Here is a 24,387-nt window from a genome sequence, read left to right as displayed (position 1 = left end):
CAGCATGCATTACTCTACGTGCTAATGCCAGGGGGGTTCTTGTTGTTATTGTTGCTGATTCTTCCCAGTTAATGACTGTATGTCCTTACAGGATGGGATGGTGTTCTCTTTCCCTCAGTGCTTCTGTAATCTCACTGTGCCTGGATACACAAACAGAAGAGCTTGTTGACAGCCCGAAGAGTCTAGATGAATTAGTTGTTTTTTTTTTAAAAAAGAAAAAAAAGAATGTGGCAATACGCCACAGTGCATCGCTGCTTTTGGATGAAGTGTGACAGAAGGAGCCCAGTTCGAAGAGCCAAACAAGTATATTTTTCTTGGCTGATATAGGTGCCATGCAAATATTTAGTCGGAGCCAATCATTCAAATCCAACAAATGAAGAAACAACACAGTCATTGTCATCAAAAGCTGCTGTTTCTGCAGTAATTTTATATTATCCTGTCAAATTTTGATTGATTTTATGTTGCAACAGAAAAGAAACCAAATATTGCATATTTTGATCCTGGCCAATCGTTATAATTACTATTACCAGACTTACCTCTGTCTCCACCATTCCTCATGTTGGTCTCCTCATCCTCTGCGGCATCGTCCACTTTAAAAAACAAGAACTACATTTTAGTGACAGCAGTTCCTTATGTAAATACTTGGGCACAAAAGGCTAAAATATAGCAGAAAGAACACAGAAGTGCCTTTTTTAAGATAAGAAAAAAGGACTGAAGGCAAAGAGGAAGAAAAAAAAGCTAAAAACCTATTTTGTCTAGACTAACCTGAGTGAAGCTCTTTCACCAGTGACGACATGGTGTTTGTGATTGAGTCAGCAGCAACTAAAAGATCATTCCGAAGATTTCTAGGCACACCTGAGGAACAGAGAACGGAGAAGACATCAAATGACCAGTCTTGGAGTGTAACTTTGCGTAAGTATAATCTGCTTCAAATCCTCTTTGTTTTACTGGTTTCAGACGAACCCTGAGCAAAGGCCTCCAGCACATCCCCTCCCACACCTGCCAGGCAGTCCTGTGGTGTGTGAGTTGGGGTGGACCCAGCCGAGGTGGAACGTATGGGCATAGGCATTGAGCAGCCCGCACCGTGGCTGGGAGAAGAGTGAGGGGAGCCTCCAGACTGTGACTGCAATGGATAAAACCATTTATGATAGTTACGGTAATCATCAGCACATTACCTAACCTCCAAACGTAGGAACCACATGCTGAAAGTTCACATGCAAGAGGGTAGAGCACAACTTCCAGGGAGCACTCTAAAAATAGTAGCAAAGTTGAAATTGGAGAGGTATACAACCAGATAAGCTTAAAGAAGAGACTGGCTACATTTACATCAGGACTGATTTCTGATATTTATGTGTTTGACCCTGGCAGGTACAAAGACACTAGCTGACCGGTGTCATCTTCTTCCAGAAGCATAATAAGCGAAAAACATGGAATCTATGCTTGCTAACCTTTAGTGATTCTACAGAAAGAAGATAAAAAAAAACAAAGAAACCTAAATATCAGCCTAACATCAACTAATCAAATTCTCGAACAACCAGTTTAAATAGATGATGCTCTATTGGGATCACAGATTGCAGCTTTAGGAAACCTTTTTGTTTCTAAAGGTGACTTCTAATGAAATAAATCTTGACACAGATGTGACCAAAAGAACTTAATCCTTACTGGGAGAACAAACAAACAAACAAAATATTGGCTAAAAGCCACAACCCCCCCCCCCAAAAAAAAAGAAAGACTTGTGGTAAAGCTATACTGATTGGCTTTACCTTGTCTGTCTATAGTACACCTTTACTGCATTCACAGGGTTAATGAGAACCATGCGTAGGTGTGCATGTGGGGCTTGTGCTGAGTTGGGAGCTATATCTCATAGAGAAAGGATCAGTGTGTGTCTCTGGGACTGTTGCAGGCCTGGGTTGATGGCTCCGTGCCAGGCAGCAGATGGCCAGCCAGACTGCAGTCATATTAGAAGTGAGTTTGTTAGCGCCAATGAAAGGAACAGGTCCCTGACATTTGGACCAAGAAAAACACAGTTCTCTCAACTCGCCTGGGTTAGAAAACAAATTTTAAAGATTGTGCCTCTACCGCACTGGCATGAAGCTAACAAGGAAGTGGTGGAGCAGAATCAAGTTTGACAACTAGATCAGTGTAATCATGTTAGGTAGTGGAATCCTATCATCTTTCTTAACAGTCGTCTTAAAACCTATTATAAACGCTTCCTTCAATCACATCTGTGTGGAGAGGGGAGCAGTGGACTAAGTGATGTGACTAGAGCAGGTATTGAGCCTTGCAAACTGAATTAAGGGCAACTTACAGCCTGCTTCTGCTCCTCATCCTATCAGCCAGCAAAGGTAAGCAGAGAGTGAGAGAGCAAGGAGAGTGAGAGCAACAGAATTAAAGCAATAAAAGAAGAAGAAAGGGGTTTCTGCATGCACCACATGGCACGTTTACATAAGATTACTGCTGTCTTGGTTTTGAAGACTTAAGGAAATTTTCAATTCATCAAATAAAGCCTAATTATGTAAGGTAGAATATCATTGATAAAACCTGTGAAATATAAAAGAATAACAGCAGATTTAGGACAGTTAATATCTGTTCTGTTCTGGGTTATTATATATCCCTACTTGAAGATAAATCTTCTCCAAGCAGGTGAAAGTTTTACCTTTAGCAGCCTCATGAGACCCTCCAGCTGCACCATCAACTCCCGCCTGCTCTCTTGCAAGGCTGACATGCGCCTCTCCAGCTCATCCTTCCTGTGTCTGCCGAGGAAGGAGGAAAACAAAAGATTTATGCATTCCTGTTTTATTTGTAAGGCATAATCTTACACCAGTGCTTTGCTTTAAACTCCAAACAGACAACAAAAGATTCCTGGAAAATATTCTGTAAAGAAGGCGGTGTCATCTGAAACTGAAAGCATTTCAGATGAAGTCTATTTCAGAGACTTCATCAAAGTCTATTAGCAAATTATTTCATACACTTATTCACTTCCTGAAGAGCAGCTAAGTGAGGGGATTATTTTTGTGTCTGGGAGACAGACTTGCCTTTAGGTCCCACGGCATTTGCATCAAGTATGTGCACCATAACCGGCATTATTAGGTAATATGTTTTCTCGATATTGAAAAAATGACATCAATGTCACACCTTAAACCAAGTGTGTCAACCTACAGCCATTAAGGTCAAATCCAGCCATTAACCCTCACCCTGACACTAACACTATGCTATCAGAATATGTGTTCTTTCACGTTTTGGCATTCAGGAAACAAAGACTCCTGGATGCCAAATAACAAGGCTCTAGTGTGTTTTTCTGTTCTTGCTATGATTAAGCCCCAGTGTTCCCTTTTATTCTTCATGAGCTCTTTGTTGTTCAGAGGTCTGTTTTAGGATAAAGTTTTGATTTGCTGCTTTTCATAAAGTACATGCACAAAAATGGTCTAAAATAATTCTTTTATATATAAAAACATGACTCTGTGACTGCTTGTGGCCTCTTTTCAATTCAGCTTCTGGCTCTTTATCACCCCCTGGTGTCCATACTATGTAACTGTATATTGAAAAAAAAAATTAAAGCACAGTAGCAATCATTTGTATGGCTAAAGTTGTCCTATAAGAAACGTACAAACATTTGCAGATTGTAAGCAGCAGTTATCTGTTCTTCATCCTGTGGCTGTATAAATGCAATAGGACATCTGTTCAGTCCAAATACAGCTCCACACAGAACACTGTGCTGTTAAATATTTACCATTTGATGATGTCTGCCCTAAAGCAAACATACTAAGAGAGCGTATTAATATATGAAAACCTGTTTACTAGTAAGAAACAATGTGGTTACGTGACATAAGACAGAAATTACCTAATAATTACCATATTATGAAAATATTATCAACACTAACATGCCAAAAAGAGTCCGCGTGGGGAGTAAAATTGAAAAAAAAAAACCCATGATACAAATGGATGAATGACTAAAGATTAATTTAGAAGCTAAACAGTTAAGCTATAAAACATTAAAAGATGATGTGATTTGAACCTTTGGCACAACTGTTGACTTGCAATGTTGCCTCTGATGCATTATTTAGGCCAGTTGACACAATCAAGGAGTCGTTCAAGGTAAAAAGTGCTGTAACATGTCCTCACAGGGTGACTCTCTCCCAGCAACTGAACCCAAGGGTCTCAGTGTCCTGCCAGCAAGACAAATGTCCATGCTGTTGTGGAAGCAAATGCTCCCTAATTAGGCACACATTAATTTTACGTAAAGAATGAGTTCAGTCCAAAAAGGTACAACCGCCCTGAGGTTTTGTTTGTTTTTATTTCTTTATCTTTTTGACCCCTTAATGATGATGTTATATGTGATGTATCGTGTCGGCAGGTTGATACCTGAGGAGTCGTAGTTCGGTCAGGAGTGTGGGGTTCTGCTGGGCTTTTTCTGGTGTCGGCTGAGAGGCCTGTTCATGCTCCAAACGCAGCCTCTGGATTTCCTGCAGGATCTCTCTGAATATAGCAGACAGCAGAGACGAAACGTGAGCTTTATTACTCATGCTGTGTTGTCACATGTTTAAAAATACCTTAAATGCAAAACTTGCATTTGAAATGATTTAAAATGTGAAAGGAAAAGCACATATTGTTTACATACTGTACTCAGATGAGTCAAAGGACAAAGATTTAATAATGGGTTTACTGCTAATGCATTCACATGCAAGCAGCATTTTAATATTACAGATGGCTGAGAAACTTTCAAAGGAACAGCTTGATTAGCCACGCTGTGCACCGTTGTAATATTTTTAGCACACATATATAATCATCATCTCAACTAAAGGCTGTAACAGAAAGCAAATGAGTGCAACAAAATCATGCATCACTGCTTTACCACCAACAAGCCAAAAAATCAAATCAAAACCTGTCACACATGTATGACAATGGTCGCATGATAAGCTGTACCTGTTTTTGTTCTCCAGCTCTGCAATCAGCTGCCTCTGCTGCTTATTGGCATCAAAGTTGAAACTGAGATCTGTTGGAGGACATTGTTGCTGAAAAACAAAATTATCATAAAACAGTATTAAAAACACGGTGGGGAGAACAAAAGTTAAATACAAACAGCTATCGCGTCTGACCACAGCGAGCAGTAATGATGCTCCGCTGGAGACTTATTATGTTTCAGCATAAACAGGAACCACAGCGTCGCTTTATCCCTTCCATATATAACAAACAGTGACAAAGAAATCTACTGCTGCTGCTTCACAACAAAAGAGTTCAGCTGGCGAAACCAGCGGGGCGCTTTTTATTTTGAAGCATGTATGTGTCACCCTCGTTACCATTTTTCTTCACCAAAATGTGCCTTCAAAACATATTTTTTTCCATTTCTTGGAGAGGTTTATGTTTAAATTTCTAAAAGGTAGCAATGGAATATGAAAGAGTTAAGAAGGAGAGAGTTGTACTCTTCCAGCTCACGACTAGTGGAGCATAAAATCAGAAAGCAGTTTTTATTAAGAGAACCTGATTTTGTTTGGCTGCAGAGTAAACAGACCCAGCAGTTGGTGTATTTGTGATAAGGAATCTGGCTTGAGGAGTATTTGTTGCATATTTGAGCCACACTTTGCTGTTAACATGTTACCAGCATAGAAAGGACTAGAACTTTTAATCAGATGACATGTGCTCCTTACTTCACTGTATTTCTAGAAAAGTCATCAACGTAAGGGCTACGTTTCCCATTGCTTAGAGATTTTAATGCCCTGAACATGTTCAACTCCCAGCTTGGCTGACCTTCAACTTGAGTCATTTCCCTGCTCACTGCCCCATGTGCCCTGCCTATTTCTCTACAGCGCTCTGCCAAAAAGTAAAAATTCCTTAAGTCTTTCTAAAACAAATACAAGTCATGCAAAATAAAAGCTCACATTTCAGTTTCAAAATCCAAGTTCCCTGTGCTGATGAAGAAAACCTGACAAAAACTTCAAAGCATCAAATCTGAAATGCAGGGTGACTGATGCCCACCATGGGGTCTCATACTCACTGTGGAGTTGCCCGCCTCAGCTGCCAGGCGGGCAGCGTATCGAGCAATGAGGCGGTGCTCTTCATCTAGCCGGCTGGGACTCTCCAAGACACTGCCCAAAGTCAAAGATAGAAAGACACATCATGCACGCGTGCACACATGCACACAAGCATAGACAGCAACAGTGACTCAAATGTCAAAAGCGCTTATGTAAGTAGAAAGGAACAAAAAAAATTGCATGGCGCAAGTGATTATATAAAATAATTTGCATGAAAACAAAACTTCATAATTAAGGCGACCTTACAAAGGACAATTGGCTTTGACTGCAGTGTTGATAGACAGTCTGAGGTACAGTAATTGGTCATAACAATGAACTGTGATGGATAAGAGAGAATGCAGCATGCCAAATGCATTTGTGACTGTGCCAATGCCCATTCTGGCCATTTCATCACTGACTGGAAATGTCAAATAAGGCGCAAGACTTTAAATGACCATGGGTGTGGCATATGGTGCGGACAGACGACAGGACATATGCTGTTCTTTCTCGGCAGGCGGTCTGCAGTGAAGAGTGAAGGACAGCTGATATGGAGTTGGGCGCTATCTGAGAGTAAGTGATGATTAAGACCATTAAACCCAATCTGGCTTCAAACCCGCTGCATCAGCAACCACACGGCCTCAAAAGGACTGATAATCAGCCTCTTAATTAACATTTGTATTTGAATCTTATCTATACACATAAATCTGCTAGTGTACTGAGATCATTTCAGCTATTTTTTTCAATGTTTTTTTCCCATAATTTCACTGATTACATCATTAAATAGTCACTGTACGATTTGACATATTTTTAGATACTATCACCTGACTGGAGGAGATTAAACTTGGTCCACTAGAGGAGAAATCACTCAACCAACATGTCATAGCAGTCGTTTTGAGCCAGATCTCTGAAAATGTCTCGTTAAGTGGGGCACTTTCTAAATAATTTACCTTCTCGTCCTCAGGCCAAAGCACAGGCAGAGTCTGAGGTTTCTTGTAGAATTAAAGTAAGGCATTAACATACGTCAGGGAGCCGTTTGGGTTGAATCTTCAGGCTGGAAGCAGCTCCAGTGTTTTGTTCTTCAGGGAGTTTCTTGGCACCACCTGATGGCCTGAGCCAGGTTTCAGACAGAGATGCATGAACTACCTTTAAGCGCTCCAAACTGGCATCTTTCCCAGATACTTATTTTAGTTGTAAGCATTTTTACTCAAACACAATTTCTCAGACACCACTGTGTCTGTCATGTTTACCTATTTCAGCTCAGCGTGGGCAGGCTCAGAGTTCAGATTTCTGGTTTCTTTGACGCTCCTATAAATAAAGACTAAATGACTTTTAAGTGACAGATTTTGGATATCAAGTGTTTACAGCACTAAAATCAATATATATGATTTAGAGTAAATTCATCCATTTTCATAAAAAACAGCAAAACATTACATTAGGTCATTTGCCAACCACTATAAGTACGATAGAGTGACGTTAATATGTTTTTGAACAATGACGCAGTGTTTGTAGTTTTACCTAGGTCACCATCACATTGGATTTTAACCAAACACTAAATATGTCATTGAAATAAAGACATTCAGCTTTAATTCAAAAGTTTTGCATCATCTGTTTAGGACATTCAGCCATTTATACATAGTTTGCCATTTTCAGAGACTCAGAATTAAATGGACAATTGGATGACGAGCAGTTTTGTGGCTAGGTGAGGCCTGTTTCCTGGTTATTTACAACGATCTAAGTGGATAAAAGATCTAACGCCTAAATCCCAAGTGTTGAACATTTGGCTGCTTTTCGATGGAAATCTCAATATCAGGTCCAAAGAGATTCTGCAACAACTCAAGGAGTCTATCATCAGCCAAAAATCAAAATCTATCAGAGAGAGAAGAAAATTTCACACCCTACGTCAAGAACACTCTCAGGGATGAAGGTGTATTATTGTCGAAGTCTAGAATCAAGAGAACCCTTCACACATATAATTACAGGGGGCTCACAACAAGATGCAAACCACTGGTTACACTCAAGAACTAGGTCACTTTGCGAGGAAACGTCTAAAAGAGCCTGCACACTTCTGAAAAAAAATTCCTTGGACAGATGAAACCAAGGTGAACTTGTACGAATGTGATGGGTGTACACGGCTCAGATTCAGCCTAATAGGACAGTGTTTTATAGTAGATAGATAATGGCCCAAAGCAAACTGCAGAAGCAACCTAACAGTTTCTCAGGTTAAACAAATGGTATATTGTTCACTGACCAAATAAGTCACCTGATCTCAACCCAACAGAACATGTTTTTTTAGTTAATAAATACAAATCTGAATGCACAGAGACTCAGCAAAGGCCTGGTAGGCCATGTCATGTGAGGAAATGAAGCATTTGGTGATTCCCACTGGTTCGAGAACTCAGACAGCCATTGATTTTATTTAAAATCAGGTTAGTTTGTCCGATTACGTTCAAGCCTGTAAAAAGCTGCCCATTATTCTGTATACATTTTAAAACCCTTGAATTAAAGCTGAAAATCTGCACTTCAGTCTAATATTAAATGCTTGACTAAAAAAATACAACGACGGTGTACAAGAATTGTGCCTTTATCCAAATGTGTATGGACCTAACTCTATCTGTTCCGTTTCATTTACTCACTAAATACACCAGGTAAGCCTGCTTCATGAAAATTATTCTCAACTTCAATGTTAAGCAAGCAATAGCAGTTCATCAATCACATATAACTACAGCTGCTTTGTCAATAGTGCTTTCATACTGACGTTTGGTCAATAGTGAGTTGACTCTGAGTTAATGCCCTTTAAGTCTGAGACAGCATTTTGTTTTTTGCTGCTATAATGCGGCTAATAAGTTCTAAATTGTGGGCTGTTGGTTTGCTTGCTTATGCTGAGATATTGCTGTGTGAGAGGGAGATGTGGAAGAGAGCAGATGCCCTGTCAGCAGAGCAGACAGTATCAGAGAGCACACTGTGATGGAGGCTAGGAGCACAACACGCACTATTTTTTTTTTTAGAGAGCATCAGTTTTTTTCTTTTCCCTGACATCTTATAGTTCTGTTTCTGTTTTTTCTTTTGTTTGTTTCCCTGCAGTAAAAAATCTGAAAGAGTCAACAAACAAGGACTGCACTGGTGCTGCTTTTCAGTTTGAGGCTTTCAAACTGAAGCAGAGCCACAAGGAGCTTTCCATTATTCAACAGTAACATCTTTGACTCGTACATCCTTAGTAAAAAAAAAGCAGGCAGGCTAGCGCTGCGCAATTATCAAATACAATAATATGAACCCACTTTGACCTGCCTACTGATATCCTCACTGCCACTCACAACACAACCTATTTTAGAAGCGTCACAATGGCTCAGTGCACAATTCCTGCCCTAAAAATGGCAGCTTTGTGGTTGTTAGGACCCCTCCGAGGCAACAGCATCTTCGGTGCATGACATCTTCCCATACAGCCATGACTCACAGAGCAAAATGTCAAGACAAAGGTTATCGGGCTTCTTCAATGCACACAATGAAGCAAATCTCAGGAGAGTGTCGCCTTCTGCCTGCTCATGCTGCAAAACGTAATGTCTTCCACTGACCTCCACAGGTTTGGATGTGAGGTATTGTTTACAGCCTCGGGTGACCCTATCTTGTCGGCTTCCCTCAATGCAAGCTGTAATCTCGATACCGTCGGGCCACACAGACAAGACTGCACTGCACAAAATGTTGATCTTGCAAAGAAAACTAATCCGGTATTGATTGCTACTTTGCTTTCAGCAAGGTTAAATACTTACACTTTGTTACCAGGTGAAGTGACTGATCTTTAAAACAGAAAAACAGGCTTATATTAACACGTCTCTTTAAAAACACAGTTTAGGGCTAAATCTAGTTGCACATCATTGGACCCTTTTTTTACAAGGTGCCCTTCAGCTGCGAGGGTCCTTGGCATAGTATTGTATGATACCTCAGCCTGGAGAAACACAAGTGGATTAAAAAAAAAAAAAAAAGCATCCACAGGACTTCATTAAACTGCACACTGAATTCTTAAATAAATTCTTTAGAGTTCAATCAAACGCCGCATGCTAAATAGGTTTGATATTCATGCCTCTATTCATTCTCCACAGTGGACTGTAGCGTGTCTGCTAACGTGCCTGTCTTGCAAACACAAATTGCTGGAAAGATATGATAAAGAGATTGTGAACACAAAAAGGAAAATTTAACCAGCACAGACCTGCGAGAGAGAGTGCAGATACATTACAGCTCCCTCGGAGTGCTCTCCATTATTGAATTCATAACCACAATGGTTCATTAGCACTGTGAGTAAATAATAATTGAGGTTGCCTTTAACTGAGAGGGGCAGAAATAAGAGGACAATTAGGCTGCTTTCACGGGGCCCTCGCCTGCTATCTGCTTACATGATAAGGCTCCAGTTCTATCATAATCTATTTGTCAAATCAGCCCTTTAAGTAGGAGTGCTCGCATATTCTTCACGACAGCGGAACTAATTTTCCTCTAAAATTACTCACAAGGCAATGCTGTTCGGATGCAAAAAAAAAAAAAAAAACAAAAGAAAAAAAAGAAATGTGTGTCAAGTGTGAAGGAACAAATAACATCTGTAGTTTGATTCACTGACTGCCCTCTGTTATTTCCACTGATGGGAGGAAACCCGAAACCATCTGAATCCTGTGATTAGAAGAACTGACAGCCAGAGTGTGCAACTGCAAGTGACGTCTGGTCATCTTTTAAAGATGTTATACCTTCAGAATGACACCAGGCCTGAGGGTCGCTTACCTTTTAGTTGGAGTAGGTGCCCCAGAGGACATGAGCATTGTGTCGTTCATGTTGTTGGCCGCTGGTTTCGGCTGACTAAAAGACAAGATTAGAGGTCTTTAATGCTGCGCTGCAGAGGTCTGTGGTGCTTGTCACCAGGGAATGGAGGAGAGGGCATTTGCATTTTATTAATAATCATGAATCAGCGATCCTGGCTTCAGTTTAATCCAACTGTACCAGGAGGGTGAGGAGGGAAGCAGGAGGATCATTATAAACCACTGAGTGTGTTGCAGGAAAAAAAGCAACATGCTGTACTCCAGTTAACTTAAAATTGTTGCAAAATAATTGACTATTCCGGGAACAGCGAATTAGATGTTTTTGGGCTATTAGCTTAAACCTAATTAACATGAGCAAGAGCAAGAGCAGCAGACAAGAGATCTAATTAAACTGGAAGTCTGTGAAAAACTAGTAAAGGTGACATTGTAGGAGGTAATTTTTTGTGAGAGTAAACAAAGCAGTGGGGTCCATCTGGCGGCTGAATCAGTGGCAAACTCATCGGAGTCCAAACCCCCGGACCACAGAGTCTCATTAACGCGCCGAAATATCACTCTGCACATCTCAGGTCCTCTCAGCTTCACATCCGACACAGAAAACAGCAGAGGAAAGCATTTGATTTTCAAATCCTTGAAGACGCATCCGCAGTATCTTTGTGTAGTTATCAGCTTTGATTCTGTTGTAACAGTTTTATTTAAAACACTCATTACCACATAAAAGAAAATGCAATGTAGAGCACTGTGTCTTATTAAGATTATTTGTCCAATCAGCTTTTCCTTTTTTCTTTTTTCCAAATCAAACTATTTATATCTACATTGTGCAAAAAAGCCACCTTTACCCCCCCACAAAGTGCATCAACAGCACAGGCAGTTCTGTATATTACTCAGCTACTAAAAACAGAAATCAGCACAAAATATATGAAAAAATGCAGCAGTACTTCTAAATGCATGCTCCTCGCATTAACGTGGGTGCTCAAGGGGGTCAGTGTGTTCTTTTTGAAGACACACTGCAATTATTAATTCATTCAGACGTTTATGCCCCTCAAGAGTTGCCTAATGGGGTCGTAAGAGACGCAAGTCCGAGTATTTGTTTCTGGGGCCGTTTGCACAACCACAGCACTGCTAATTTCTGGATCACGCATTAGGATAAACAGGAACGCAAAAGTGTCACTACTAAATGGCCACGCGCTGCCTTCCAGTCTCCCTGACAAACACTCCGGCTAAAATCCCAGCGCATGTGAAAAATGTTTACCTCTTTTTTTTTTTAATCACATTAAAAAAAAAAGAATCCACCCTGAAGGTGAGCTCCAGTCTGAGGACAGGAAGCGAGGCGCCACACTTACCTCTGTGAGGAGAGAAAGCACCTGTCTGGCTGGCAAAATACATCCAATTGCTGCTGTTGCCAGATGCCTAATCTGCCCTCAACTGAGCAGGCGAGCATCTCACTATTACACTGCTGTTGTCTCCAAGGAAACTCAGCGGTCATGTGACTTTGTGACGACGTAGATTTGCTCTCTCCCTCTCTCTCTCTCTCTCTCTCTCTCTCTCGCACACGCTCACTCTCCTCTCTTCACCTCTCGCTAACACAGTGGAAATTAGGGGGAAATGCCTTTTGCTCAAAATACCTCCTCTGCAACCTCTAAACAAAAAAAAAGCACAAATGTTTTATCATCTCCTCAGCAGACAAGCGCACAATGAACTCTACAGTTTCTACTATAATTGCAATTATATATCCTTACTCTTCCCCTTACCTTTAGTGAGTTACATAAGTCAAAGCTCTTCACAGTTAGCCTTCTATAAATAATCATCAGCCCTTTTTGAACATACCAATAAAACTCCTCTGGCACAGCAGGGTGCCATAAAAAAGCTTCCTCTTATGTAAAGCAGTATTTCATTCTCCTCTAAATGTTAGAATGAACTCTAACAGGCATCCCGACTCGTTCACATCAGTGTCTGCAACGCTGTGATTCACTGACTCCCTGAACGCTGATTAAGGACACACAGGCCAGACATTTGGGCGGCGCCTCAGAGGTCAACCAGGAGTGAATTGACACAACATTTAGGCACTAAGAGATCAAAGTCTGCAATGCGCTAAGCTTTGTGTTACCTGCGTGCAGCGAATGACAATGTACCACGTGCTATTTATACTTGGCTTTGAAGGGGGTACTGGGAAAATTAAGTCTAGTGGCACCTCATGCACACTCGTTCGCCTTATTTCTGAAAAGGACGGGTGCCTTCAATCGTCCTCAGTCGGCTAAAAATAATAAGCAAGCGTGAAGCATCCTCTCCTGCTGTGCTCCTATTTCCCGCGAGGCTGACAGTACCTCGGCCATAAAAACCCAATGGATCACGCTCTCAGTGAAGTGAATTATATGCCTGTTCTCTACATTTTAATGACACTGATGGAATTTTCATTGACCTGGAGAATAAAAAAAAGAAAAAGAAGAAGAGGCATAAAACAGAGGAAAGCATTTTAAAATGTTAATGGATTTCTAGGGATTATATAGAGAGTGGAAAATTGGTTACTAAATATTAAACACTGGAAGAGAGAATTTGAGCCTACAGACTCACAGACTTGGTGTGTTCCACATTAAATGCAAAGTACGGCAAGATGCCTATTTTTTGACTCTTAGTCTGTTTTGGTGCTTAAAGTCTTTTGGCAGAAGCGGTGCTAAGTCTGAAGGTAAGAAGCCGCATCCTAGATTTAAAGTTTCTGAGACAGACAGAAACTTTAAACTTTAAACCTATAACTCCTCTCTAAAACACAAATCCCCAAGAATCTCGCTGACAGTTAGAGTGGAGAGAAGAAATTCACAGCTCAGCTCACTGTTGGTCTTTGCTTTCAGATGCCAGTAAATATTTCAGAATAGTTTCAGAATAGATGCACTTTGTCTGAAGATGATATGAGAGTTTGGACAACTGGGAGACTCGTGTCCGTTCGATTTGGGCGTTTTGATCAAACTTGACTCTCTAGCCTGATTCTGCCATTATTAGTCACTCACAGAAGCTCCGTCAGCCATCACAGACACACACACACACGCACACACACCTAAGAGATCGCACTGATGTATGTCCTCTGCTTTTACGATATGAAACACCATCTCTTCACAAATAACATTCATCAGAATTGGCAAGCAGCAGCAATAGTTTTAGTATTCCAACACTGCATCTCTCTCACTCTTATGCATCACCAGTAAAATGAAGTCGATGTAGAATAAAACTAGAAGCCTGGCAGTTTTCCTGTGACTAATTATCTGAGGGATCCATTTCTATAGCCAGCAGGGAACTCGGAATGGTATGCAGATAATTGCTGTGTTCCCCCATCATTTTTTTTTATTAAACTGCCCATTAAAAAACAGAATTATTCCATTAGCGGCAGAACTCATGGCTCATGGCTACAACGAGGGCATATGATTTACAATTTGATGTTGGATTTAACGGTACAGTTCAATTTAATTTTGTCCTTGTCTTACAGTCAAACAACAAATATCATATAACATCAAAGCGTAGTTGTTATTTTTCAGTTTTTATGTTTTATTAAACATCACAGATGTAAATTAATCAGCTCTAGAGGTGCTGGGAGGCTTTTAAACTTTAAACTTTCATCTGGAGCCAGATTAGCTAGCTCCCCCATTTCTGGTATTTATGCTAAGTTAAGCTAAGTTTTAAAGCTGCTTCTTCATAATTACTGAAGAAACATGGTTGAAGCACCGCTCTATTCACAGCCACTAACTGTAATTTTTATACTCTGAGCACCTCTTTTCACTCTTTACCACTGCAGTATGTCATTACAATTTAGTCTTCTCTCTCTTAGTTGGTTTTGTCCTGTCTCCCTATTTCCACTTAACCCCAAACTGGTGGAGGGCAGTGTTGGTCAAATTACTTGAAAAAAGTAATCAGTAACTAATTACTGATACTTCCCCCAAAAAGTAATCCTGTTACTTTATTGATTACTTATTTTCAAAAGTAATTAATTACTTAGTTACTTTTTAAAAACACGATTTACAACCTGAATAGGTGATAAAGCGATAGATCTTTCAGCCCAATTCTACTTTTTCTGCATAATCCATCATACAAAATGTAATCAAATGGAAACATTTCGTTTTAAAACTTGTTTTATCAGTTTTAATCTTTTAACTTTATGCATCAAGCAAAAATGTAATTATATGCAACAGTCTCTGACTTGAATAAATTAGTTTAACATTTAAACCTATTTTCTACACATTCCAGCACATAAAATAAAATATTTTTTGTGTTTACACTCAGTCTTTCAAATAGATGCAAGTAAAACACAGCAGAACATAAATAAAGTCAAAGACTCAGCGGTCCTGTTGCTCTATTTTCACCTGTAAAGCAGGAGTGGCGTAGGCGGAGGTTTACCCTGGTGCAGGTGTGCCGCAGCGGTCAGTGGAAGAATCCGCGAGTTTCTCTGTGAATTTCCCATTACGTCATAGCGCACTCGTGCTTGTTCGGAAGTTTAGGGTTTTTTTCGCTGTAAAAAGAAGTTTTCTTCCCAGGCACAACAGACGCTTATGTTTTTGTCACTTTTTATGGAATCAAACTCAAAATAAGGTCAGTACTTCCACGCTTTAAACGCTGCACGCTCATACACTCTCCGCACTGATATATTATCCATTGTTGATCTGCACACAGCGGTTGTCGCGAACGTCGCACTCACTTACGTCACTGTCATGAGACATTCTCGCAAAAACATCACAGTTTTAGTAACACAGTAACGCAGCGTTCCTACGGGAAAGTAACGGTAATCTAATTACCGTTTTCGCAATAGTAATCCCTTACTTTACTCGTTACTTGAAAAAAGTAATCGGATTACAGTAACGCGCCCATTTCTGGTGGAGGGAGATGAGTGCCCCTCCCTGAGGCTGCTTCTGGTGGAGGCTTCTTCCTGTTGAAAGGGAGTTTTTGCTTCCCACCATCACATAGTGCTTGCTCTGTAGGGTCTTTACCTTACAGTATAAAGTGCCTTGAGGTGGCTGTTATTGTGATTTGGCACTACAGATGAAGAAAGTGTTTTTTTAACATAGCAAGGGATTTGTAACATAGAATTTCCATACATTGTAGTTTTCTTTAGAAACCAGAAATAATTTCTTTTTAGACACATTACTTCAGAAAAAAACAAAACAAAAAACATCTACCAATTACCATGATCAATATTATTAGTCCCTCTGGAGAACTGACCTTTTTATTAAGCAACTGCACAAACTACTGCTGTGTATTGATGAAATTTAACCTTGTAAAGGTTGTAAAATCAAGTTAAAACTGAGAGTTATCTCCAAATTTGCACACAGTATAAAAACTTCGGCATGGGTTTGAGCTGTCACTTGAGAAAGCATCACGCCAAAAACAAAAGAAATCGGTTTGGACTTGAGATAAAAAGAACTGTTGGCACTCACAAAGCAGGAGATGGATATGCAAAGTTATAGCAGCGTTTCCAAGTGTCAAGAACTGGAGTGAGAAGTATCATCAAGAAATTCAAAGAGAGCCACACAGTACGGCACAAGCTTGGCAGAAGCAGGAAGAGAAAGATTTCAAAGACTCTGGAAATAAAGAGATGTGTCAAAAGACACCAGAACAACTGCCAAAACTCTAGTGAATGACTTACCAAGTTGGCAATTGTTGTCTTAAAGACGAAAATCACTCGAACCCTCCACAGGAACAGACTGCAAGGTTGTACACCAAGAAAACAAATACAAAAAAGATAACTTCAAGCCTGAAGTATTCTAAGGACAACGTTGAGAAACAGAAATACTGGAGTCACTCCCTTTAATCAGGTGAGACAAAACTAGAGCTCTTTGGTCAAACTGAAACTGTTTATGCTTGGAGAAAGACATGAGACGTGTACAACCCAAAGAACAACATCCCCACAGTGAAACATGGTGGTGGGAGTATTATGCTGTGGGGATGCTGCAGTGCATCTGGAACTGTGAGGTGGAAGGTGGAAAGTGGAAGAAAGATATGTGAAGATTTTGAATGAAAAACCTCAAACGGTCAGCACCAAAACTGGCTCTGAGTTATCACTTTGTCTTCCAACACGACAATGATCCCAAACACACATCACTCCTGGTGAAGAACTACCTCCAGAAGACCAAAGTGAACATTACTGAATTCTGATTATGTTTCTGTGTGCAAGGTAAAATAAAGTAAGCATACAAAATAAAACCAGGATGTTTGGAAAAGCTGTGTTAAAAAATTCCTTGCTCTGTTTAAAAGCGCTTGGAAAATACTTTAAATACTTTAAATAAAGGGAGAGAAGCTAATAATATTGTCCTTATCTGTATATAAATTAACCTGATTTGAACTGAATGACCTCAAACTAATTTCTTAAACATGGCAACAAGTTCACTGCACTCATATGATCTGCGTAGTCACCAGATCTCGCCACATCCAATAGAAATCCTGTTGGATGTGGAGGAATGGGAGATTCCCTTCATGAATGTGCAGCCGACAAATCTACAGTAGCTGCGTTTACGCTATCACGTCAATGTGGACCAAAATCTCAGAGGAACACTCGCAGCACCTTGCTGAATTTATACCACAAAGAATTAAGGCAGTTGAGAAGACAAAAGTGGATCCAACCCTGTTGTAGCAAGGTGTACCTAATAAAGTGTCCAGTAATTGTGTAACATATAAAATGCTAATGAGGTTCTAGATTTTGTTACAGTTAGATAGAGCCATGCTAGTACTTTTCTCACATCTAAAGATAAGCAGACTTAAGTGTCATGTTTAATGTATAATTTCATACTAAGGATCATATTCCAAAGAACTAAACAACACTGTTATTTCCCCCTGTGTGTTGTTTTGCAGATGTATCTGCCTGCTATTTTGAAGACCTGCACAGTTAAATTTGGGAGCTTTTAATCCGAACCAAAATTGAGAATGACAGTCGCTGATGAATACATATTTTGAAGGGTTGTCAGGTTTAAAAGCTTCTTTTCATTGCACAGCTGATGAGAGGCGCTACTTCATCGCCACACAAATCAAAACATAAAATCATTTCTGGAACCAAAAATAGATGTTTTGTTTTTTTTGTAAATGCCCTTTCAGACATAACAATAGAGACAAAAAGATATAAAAAGAAGGGGTCAACAGTCACATCCATTATCCTAAAAGTCAGCAAACACGAATACAGAGTTTCAGCAACCTGAAAATGCCATCTGCAAGAGCATGAGGATGCACTTTGTGTTCAAAATCCTCAAAGGAGATCATAACAATAAGTTCTTGGAATTTCAAAGAAAGAATGCCAAACATATTTTTTTTTATTAAAGCCCAATAAGCTATTAAAACTTAAAAGTAAAATTATAAAAAGTAGAAATAATCGTGGTACAACTTCCTCTAAGCTATATTATATTCAGTATTATTTAATCAAGGGCCTTTTCTCACTGCAAATTTTAGTTTACATCAGAAAATACTGAGCAATTAAAACCAGTTTTAGAGCTCTAAACAAAAGCCCCAGCTGGTTTCTCTGTGACGGAGCTCCATATTCTCCGTGACTACACTGTCTGAAATAATCAACATCATAAAAAAAAGATAGATATAGATATGGATTGCAACTTCCTGTGGCCCCTAGAGATACATAATTCTAAATATATTTTAGCCACAAATTTTATTTTTTATCAATATTAATCTACTTGTGTGAAGTAATTTCATGCTACGCAGCCTATAGTGTGCAAGCTAATCCAATCGCCTTATCTCTCAGTAGGAGGAAAACATCCGGGTCGACAGTTGGCTCTCCCTGTTGTGATGAATTGTAAATTTATGCAAATGTAAACTCCATCTTAAACGCATAAGTTTGGGCACAATGCAGAAAAAGCCCCCTGGCAGTGGGCAGAGTCTGGATATAAAAGCGAATCGGGGTAAAACAGGAAATCATGCGAATGTATTTACGTTGTGTCAATTTTCTTGGTATTCACGAAGCTACTTTCTCCCCTGTGATGCAGTGCACTATCAATTACTCACTGACACTTGCCAGCAACAAAAGGATATACAGACAGCTTAGATTTATGGTCGTGACTGGAATATGAAGCGGGATTTTGTTATGAAACGTGCTATGGGAACTGTCGAAAGCTCAAATACAAAAGTTGAGAGATTTCCTGCGATCATGTTAACGCCATAGACAAGAACAACCATGGACCACTGTTTTTATACTCAAAACACAGTTAGATGTTGTCTTGGTGGAGACCATAAAGTGTTGGAGTTTCAGTGCAACAAAGAAGACGCTACGTGAAAGTATCTCAGTGGTGGAATTGATTATGTTAATAGTACTATTTTTCAGCTGAAATGTAAATGAGTCTTCAGGGTTTAGGACACCAGCAGAATATAATGCATTTTCTATAATGATTTCCCAAAGCCTAGAATCTGAGATTTATACCATCGTCCCTGTTTCATTGCCAACAGACTGATGAGGATGACTGCGCTTAACGGCAGCAGCGGCTGAATCTGTGTAGTATATCAGCATTTCCATGGTAGCAAATAATCAGGGACGAGATGTCTGAGCAGGATGGCGCACTATCAGTCATGTGGTGACAGCAAAGTGGAAAGATGGAGGCAGTTACATGACGGTAGCAGACTATAGATCATGAGGATACTGATCCTTGCCATGCTGTTAATCAACAAATCTGCTGGGGTTCCCTCAATAATGACAGAGAGAGCAGGAACAAATGCATTGGGAAGAGTACTTACACAGTGTGGGTGAGCTCCTGTGGTCTCTCGGCCTGCTCGGGGAATACGGGATGTGGCGGCTCTCCGATGGGGACGCAGCCTAGCGATTTACTGATGGCATGGCTCAGCTTTTTAGCCGGAGACTTCTGTGAGTTAGGCAAGACAAACAACGCATTGGTTAGCTTTGCAATTTTGTTGACTGCTGTGACTGTGTTGGAGTGAAAACAGTTTTACGCTGTTAGAAGTCATTTACATAACTAGGTCAAGACGTTGTTTACTGTGGGAAAAGTGGGGATGAGAAGTACTTGTTGCATACTCAGTAAAAGCTTCTATTGAGCAGGTTCGGTGGATTCTTTAATCCAAATGGCTGAAAAACTGCAGTGAAGCTTGACAGCAATGCTTCATTCAGGAGAAATAAGGGAAGAAGCTTCAAAATATAACAAACACATTTAGGTTTGGCTACTCTGACCAATGGTTTAGGATGATTTCCAGCACTTGTATTTCACTCTTTAGGAAACTCTGAATTATATGGGAAAAGTATACAGTACTATCCCTAATGTTTCTGATGAGTGATACTTTAACTTCTTAACTGAAGTCACTCATATCTTATGATTTTTTAAATTATATTTTCTCATACTGGCAGGTTAGAGCATCTTTCAACATATTTTAGTGCGGTACAAGGTGGTCACCACAACAGATCATTTGCCTTCATCTCATCCTGTCCCTAGCATCCTCTTCGGCTCTCACTAATCCTCTGCATGTCCTCCTTCACTACATCCTTTGGTGTTCCTGTTTTCCACCTGGCTGGCACCTCTGTGTTCAACATCCCTTGTCCAATATATTCACTATCACTCTTCTCCAAATGTCCAAACCATCTCAGTGCCTCTCTAACTTTGCCTTCAAAGTGCTTATCCTGAGCTGTCCCTCTGATGTACTCATTTCTAATCCTGTCCCTCCTGATCACTCCCAATGAAAATCTTAGCACCTTAAGCTACCTTCTACTCTGCCTCATGTCTTTCTTTTGTTTGACCGAATGTCTCAACTTAGAAACTTTTCTTTTCACTTTTGTTGTTATCCTTCTGTCACAAATCACCCCGGACGCTCATCTCCACTCACCTCTCTTGTGCACTGTCCATTGCTTTGGATGGTTAACCACAGGTATTTATATTCATGCACCTTCACTGCTTCTTTCAACTTCACCTCCCCCTCTAAGCATGACTCCATCTCTGCAGGCTCTCTTCCACCTGCTTCCTACTCTTACTACAGATCACAATGTCAATTGCAAGCATCATAGTCCTTGGAGATTCCTGCCTGACCTCATCTGTCAGCCTGTCCATCACCACTGCAAACAAGAAGGGTCTTAGAGCTGATCCATGATGTAATCCCACCCCCACCTTGTCACTCCTCATGCACACCTCGCTATTGTTGCTGCCCTCATGTTCTGCACCACCATCAAATACTTCTCTGTCACTTCTGACTTCCTTGTGCAGTACTACAGCTCCTCTCTTGGCATCCTATCATGTGATTTTACTAGAGCCATAAAGACACATTGCAACACATTCTGACCTTCTCTGTACTTCTCCATCAGCGCTGTCAAACACTACATCTGTAGCGCTCTTTCCTGGCATGAAGCTGTACTGCTGCTCACTAATTTTCAGCTCTCTTCTTAAACTACCTTCACCAACTCTTTCACTGGTAGCTCTGATCACTTGACTGTCATGTTGACACCTGAATGCAGGCCCAGAATGAGCCAAATGCCTCCGGCAAGTCAGATATCAGAAAGCGGCCTCATGAGGCTAATACATCCTTGCAGGACAGCTTTGAGTGCGCACGGTGGACCTTTAGAGACACAGCTACATCAAGGGAGTTGTATAGACCTCTAGGAATACACAGATGCTGTCACTGAATTTGTAAACAAATGCACAGACGATGTGACTGTCATCAGAACTGTCAAGACACTTGGTGACAAGCCACAGCTGACAACTGAGGTCTATTCACCACCGAGGATCAGAGTTATCATCTGGAAACAGCTCAGCCTATAGCATACGAAGAAGCAACTGAAAACAAGCATTATGTGAAAAACTGTCAAATCATTTTACAAACAACAAGGACACACAGTGCTTGTGGCTGCGTTCCAGACAGCAGAAGGCTATAAACCCACTGTGCAATCAGGTCTTAATGACCCCACTCTACCAGATAACACTCAGCACTCTGAACACAGACAAAACTAAGGACATGATCATGGATGTCAGGAGGACCACTGACCATCAGTGGATCTATAGTAGAGCAGGCAAAGTGCACCAAGTATTAGGAAGTGTATCTGAAGGAAGGTTTGAACTCCAGTGACAACACCACAGCCCTCATTAAGGAGGTAAAACATTGTCTCCATCTCCTCTGTAACATGAAGACATTGAACCTGAAGCGGGACCTCGCCACTCCACCCCTGACAGTCTATTACAGAGGCACCACCGAGAGCATAATCATGTCCTGCATCACTTGCTGGTTTGGAAACAGCAGGTCTGAGGAAAGACACAAACTGAACAGGATTGAGAAAACAGCAGGTGACAGCATCATAAATGATCCCTGCCATCTATCTCGCAGCCTGTTTTCTCACCTGCAGTCAGGAAGAAGGTAAAGAAGCATTTTATTCTGCTATAATGATTTTATTCTAAATGCTTCTTAACCATGTTTTATATGATCCAGATATTTTTAAGTACCAATGTTTATTTTCATTATCATTGTTTATTATGGTCCTCATATGTTGAGCTAAATGTTTATTTTCCCTAGGGCAAGCAGAAATGGTATTTAGTTTTTATGCACATAAAAATGATACAGTTCAAGTTCTTTCCCATATCTTCATAGTGTGACTGATTAAACACATCCGTCTGTAGCTACTACAGCTCTGCACATCAACCTTGTTCTTGAAAATCGGGGCGACGTGCAGAGCTGTAGTAAACAGCACTCCTCTTTCTTGCTACGAACCTTAATGTTAGCACAACGTAGTGAGATGTGGTGTAGGAATAAAAATGCATGTCCTTGCCTGTATAATCTCACACTTGAGATTTAACTAACAAATAAAAGTAGGAAAAATAAATGTACTGCACTTGGAGGCAGATAGAGAGCAATTGAAAAATGGATGAGCATCCATTTTTTTCTGTCACATAGCCAGTAATACTGCCAGGTAATCAGGACCGAGGTTAACAGAAAAAGCATCCAAATGGCAACAGCAAATAATTTCACTGGTGTGCGTACATCATACCAATTTATCAGGGAAGCAGGACAACATCCCAAACAGATGCATGCACCTACCCCATGTTATAATTTTCTTTCTTTTTTTATATCAGAGAAAAAGCGTTTTGTTTTTCTCCGGCATGTCATTCCAGTCCTCAGGCTACAAGAGCAGTCATTCTTCTCTGTGTAAAATCCAAGTGGTATGTGAAATGGGTTCAGACTTCCCATGTTTCAATTTATAACATAATGATTGAGCTTTGGGGGCAGCAACACAGTAAATTCAGTCAATACAATTTTATTTGCCAAGATGAGTAAAACCCCATTAAATCCCTGCTGAATTTGTCTGAAAGGACGAGAAATGTGGGCACATGGTTGCTATGTCATAAAATCAGTCGAGATGAGACCGAAGAGATATTGACTTTTCAATTGTATGGAAATGGGAAAAGCATAATGTAAGACTGAGAAATAATCAGAGCCTTTTCCCCTTACCCAAGACGAGTGCTCCTTCATCTGGTGCTGGTTGCTATGGGGACCATTAGCATGGCCACGCCAGAAGCAGCTTTGACAGAGCTGGTAGCCATGGCACTGTTGGCACCGATACCGGAAACCCATCATGCTCTCACTCCGGCAATAAGAACATTCCACCGGATGGAAGACTGAGTGGATAAACACGAAAACAAAGACACTTTCCTGTCAGAGTGGTGATGTCACTAATCTCAGAGCTACTTCTGTATTTGGTTTGTTTTAAATAATAAAAAAATTCCGATACTTTACGTATGTCAATTTTATGTTACCTTATACTCCACTATATTTACTTGAGAAATTAGTCAATGCTTTACAGATAAAGGACAATTAAAAATGATCTTCTGAGTTGACTCCACCACTTCTGTAACAACCAATAGCTAGAAAGTTGACACTATGACACATCTTTAAGACAGCCCACCTCCCCCCCACCCCACCCCCTCATTAGCATATGAAATGTAGAGAGAAAATATTTTTATTCATTTGGAGAAATAAGCGACGGGAAAGTACATTTATAATTTATTTACACAATTTGTTGTCATCGTCTTGATTTTGGTCTTGGAGCCAAGCCAAGACTGGTTTCATGATTTCTTCTGGCTTTTCTTATAACAGGATTTCCTTGTTGGTTTTTTATGATATTTCACTCACTTTATGAAATGTTACCATGAGAGAAAATGTCTAAAAATAGTGAATTATTATTCCTTTCTCAAGCATCTCTTCTCAGTATTAAATTTGGTTTGGGAAAACTTACCATTTTCAACATTAGCAAGTCGGTGCATGAGCGGCAGCCACACAAGACACTGCGGGGGAGGATCTGCCATCAACACATCCAAAAATGTGTTCAGCATGATCTTCTTCTAGATACAAACACACACATGCATGCGTTGAACAAGTGTAAAGCACTGAAGACTTTGAAAAAAGTAAAGGAGAAAGCTGATTCAATATTCTCTTCCTACCTGCTGAGGGAAGCACGTCCGCACTGAGTGCTCCGTGTAGCCGAATGATGGGCCCTCGAACACGGCTGTGGGGAGTTTCAGCACCTCCCGAAGGAACTGATCAAACTTTGCAAACACCATGACGCCACTGGAGTCGGAGATCTGCGAGAAAATATCTGAGAAAGCAAATGTCACATTTTACTTTTGAGCAAAAACAGG

At 40.3% G+C, this 24,387-nt stretch overlaps 1 protein-coding gene across 1 annotated transcript in view; it reads right to left on the bottom strand.

Moving 5' to 3' along the window:
- dtnbb (dystrobrevin, beta b) overlaps positions 1 to 24,387 on the bottom strand; it is a 39,194-nt gene that overhangs the window by 3,861 nt on the left and 10,946 nt on the right. The window contains exons 7-20 of the mRNA XM_080871579.1: positions 24,190 to 24,344; positions 23,985 to 24,090; positions 23,201 to 23,367; positions 19,502 to 19,626; positions 10,770 to 10,844; positions 5,993 to 6,083; positions 4,924 to 5,012; positions 4,363 to 4,476; positions 2,657 to 2,753; positions 2,309 to 2,329; positions 964 to 1,123; positions 766 to 855; positions 537 to 590; positions 90 to 140 (exon numbers count right to left, since the gene is read on the bottom strand). Coding sequence (XP_080727705.1) covers positions 115 to 140; positions 537 to 590; positions 766 to 855; positions 964 to 1,123; positions 2,309 to 2,329; positions 2,657 to 2,753; positions 4,363 to 4,476; positions 4,924 to 5,012; positions 5,993 to 6,083; positions 10,770 to 10,844; positions 19,502 to 19,626; positions 23,201 to 23,367; positions 23,985 to 24,090; positions 24,190 to 24,344 — 1,370 coding nt within the window. The 3' untranslated portion in view covers positions 90 to 114. The remainder of the gene's footprint in view (positions 1 to 89; positions 141 to 536; positions 591 to 765; positions 856 to 963; positions 1,124 to 2,308; positions 2,330 to 2,656; positions 2,754 to 4,362; positions 4,477 to 4,923; positions 5,013 to 5,992; positions 6,084 to 10,769; positions 10,845 to 19,501; positions 19,627 to 23,200; positions 23,368 to 23,984; positions 24,091 to 24,189; positions 24,345 to 24,387) is intronic.

Source organism: Rhamphochromis sp. 'chilingali' (assembly GCF_963969265.1).
Source record: "Rhamphochromis sp. 'chilingali' genome assembly, chromosome: 21".
Taxonomy (NCBI): Eukaryota; Metazoa; Chordata; class Actinopteri; order Cichliformes; family Cichlidae; genus Rhamphochromis; species Rhamphochromis sp. 'chilingali'.
The sequence above is the reverse complement of the archived record's forward strand: the minus strand, read 5'-3'. Positions and strand labels throughout refer to the sequence as shown.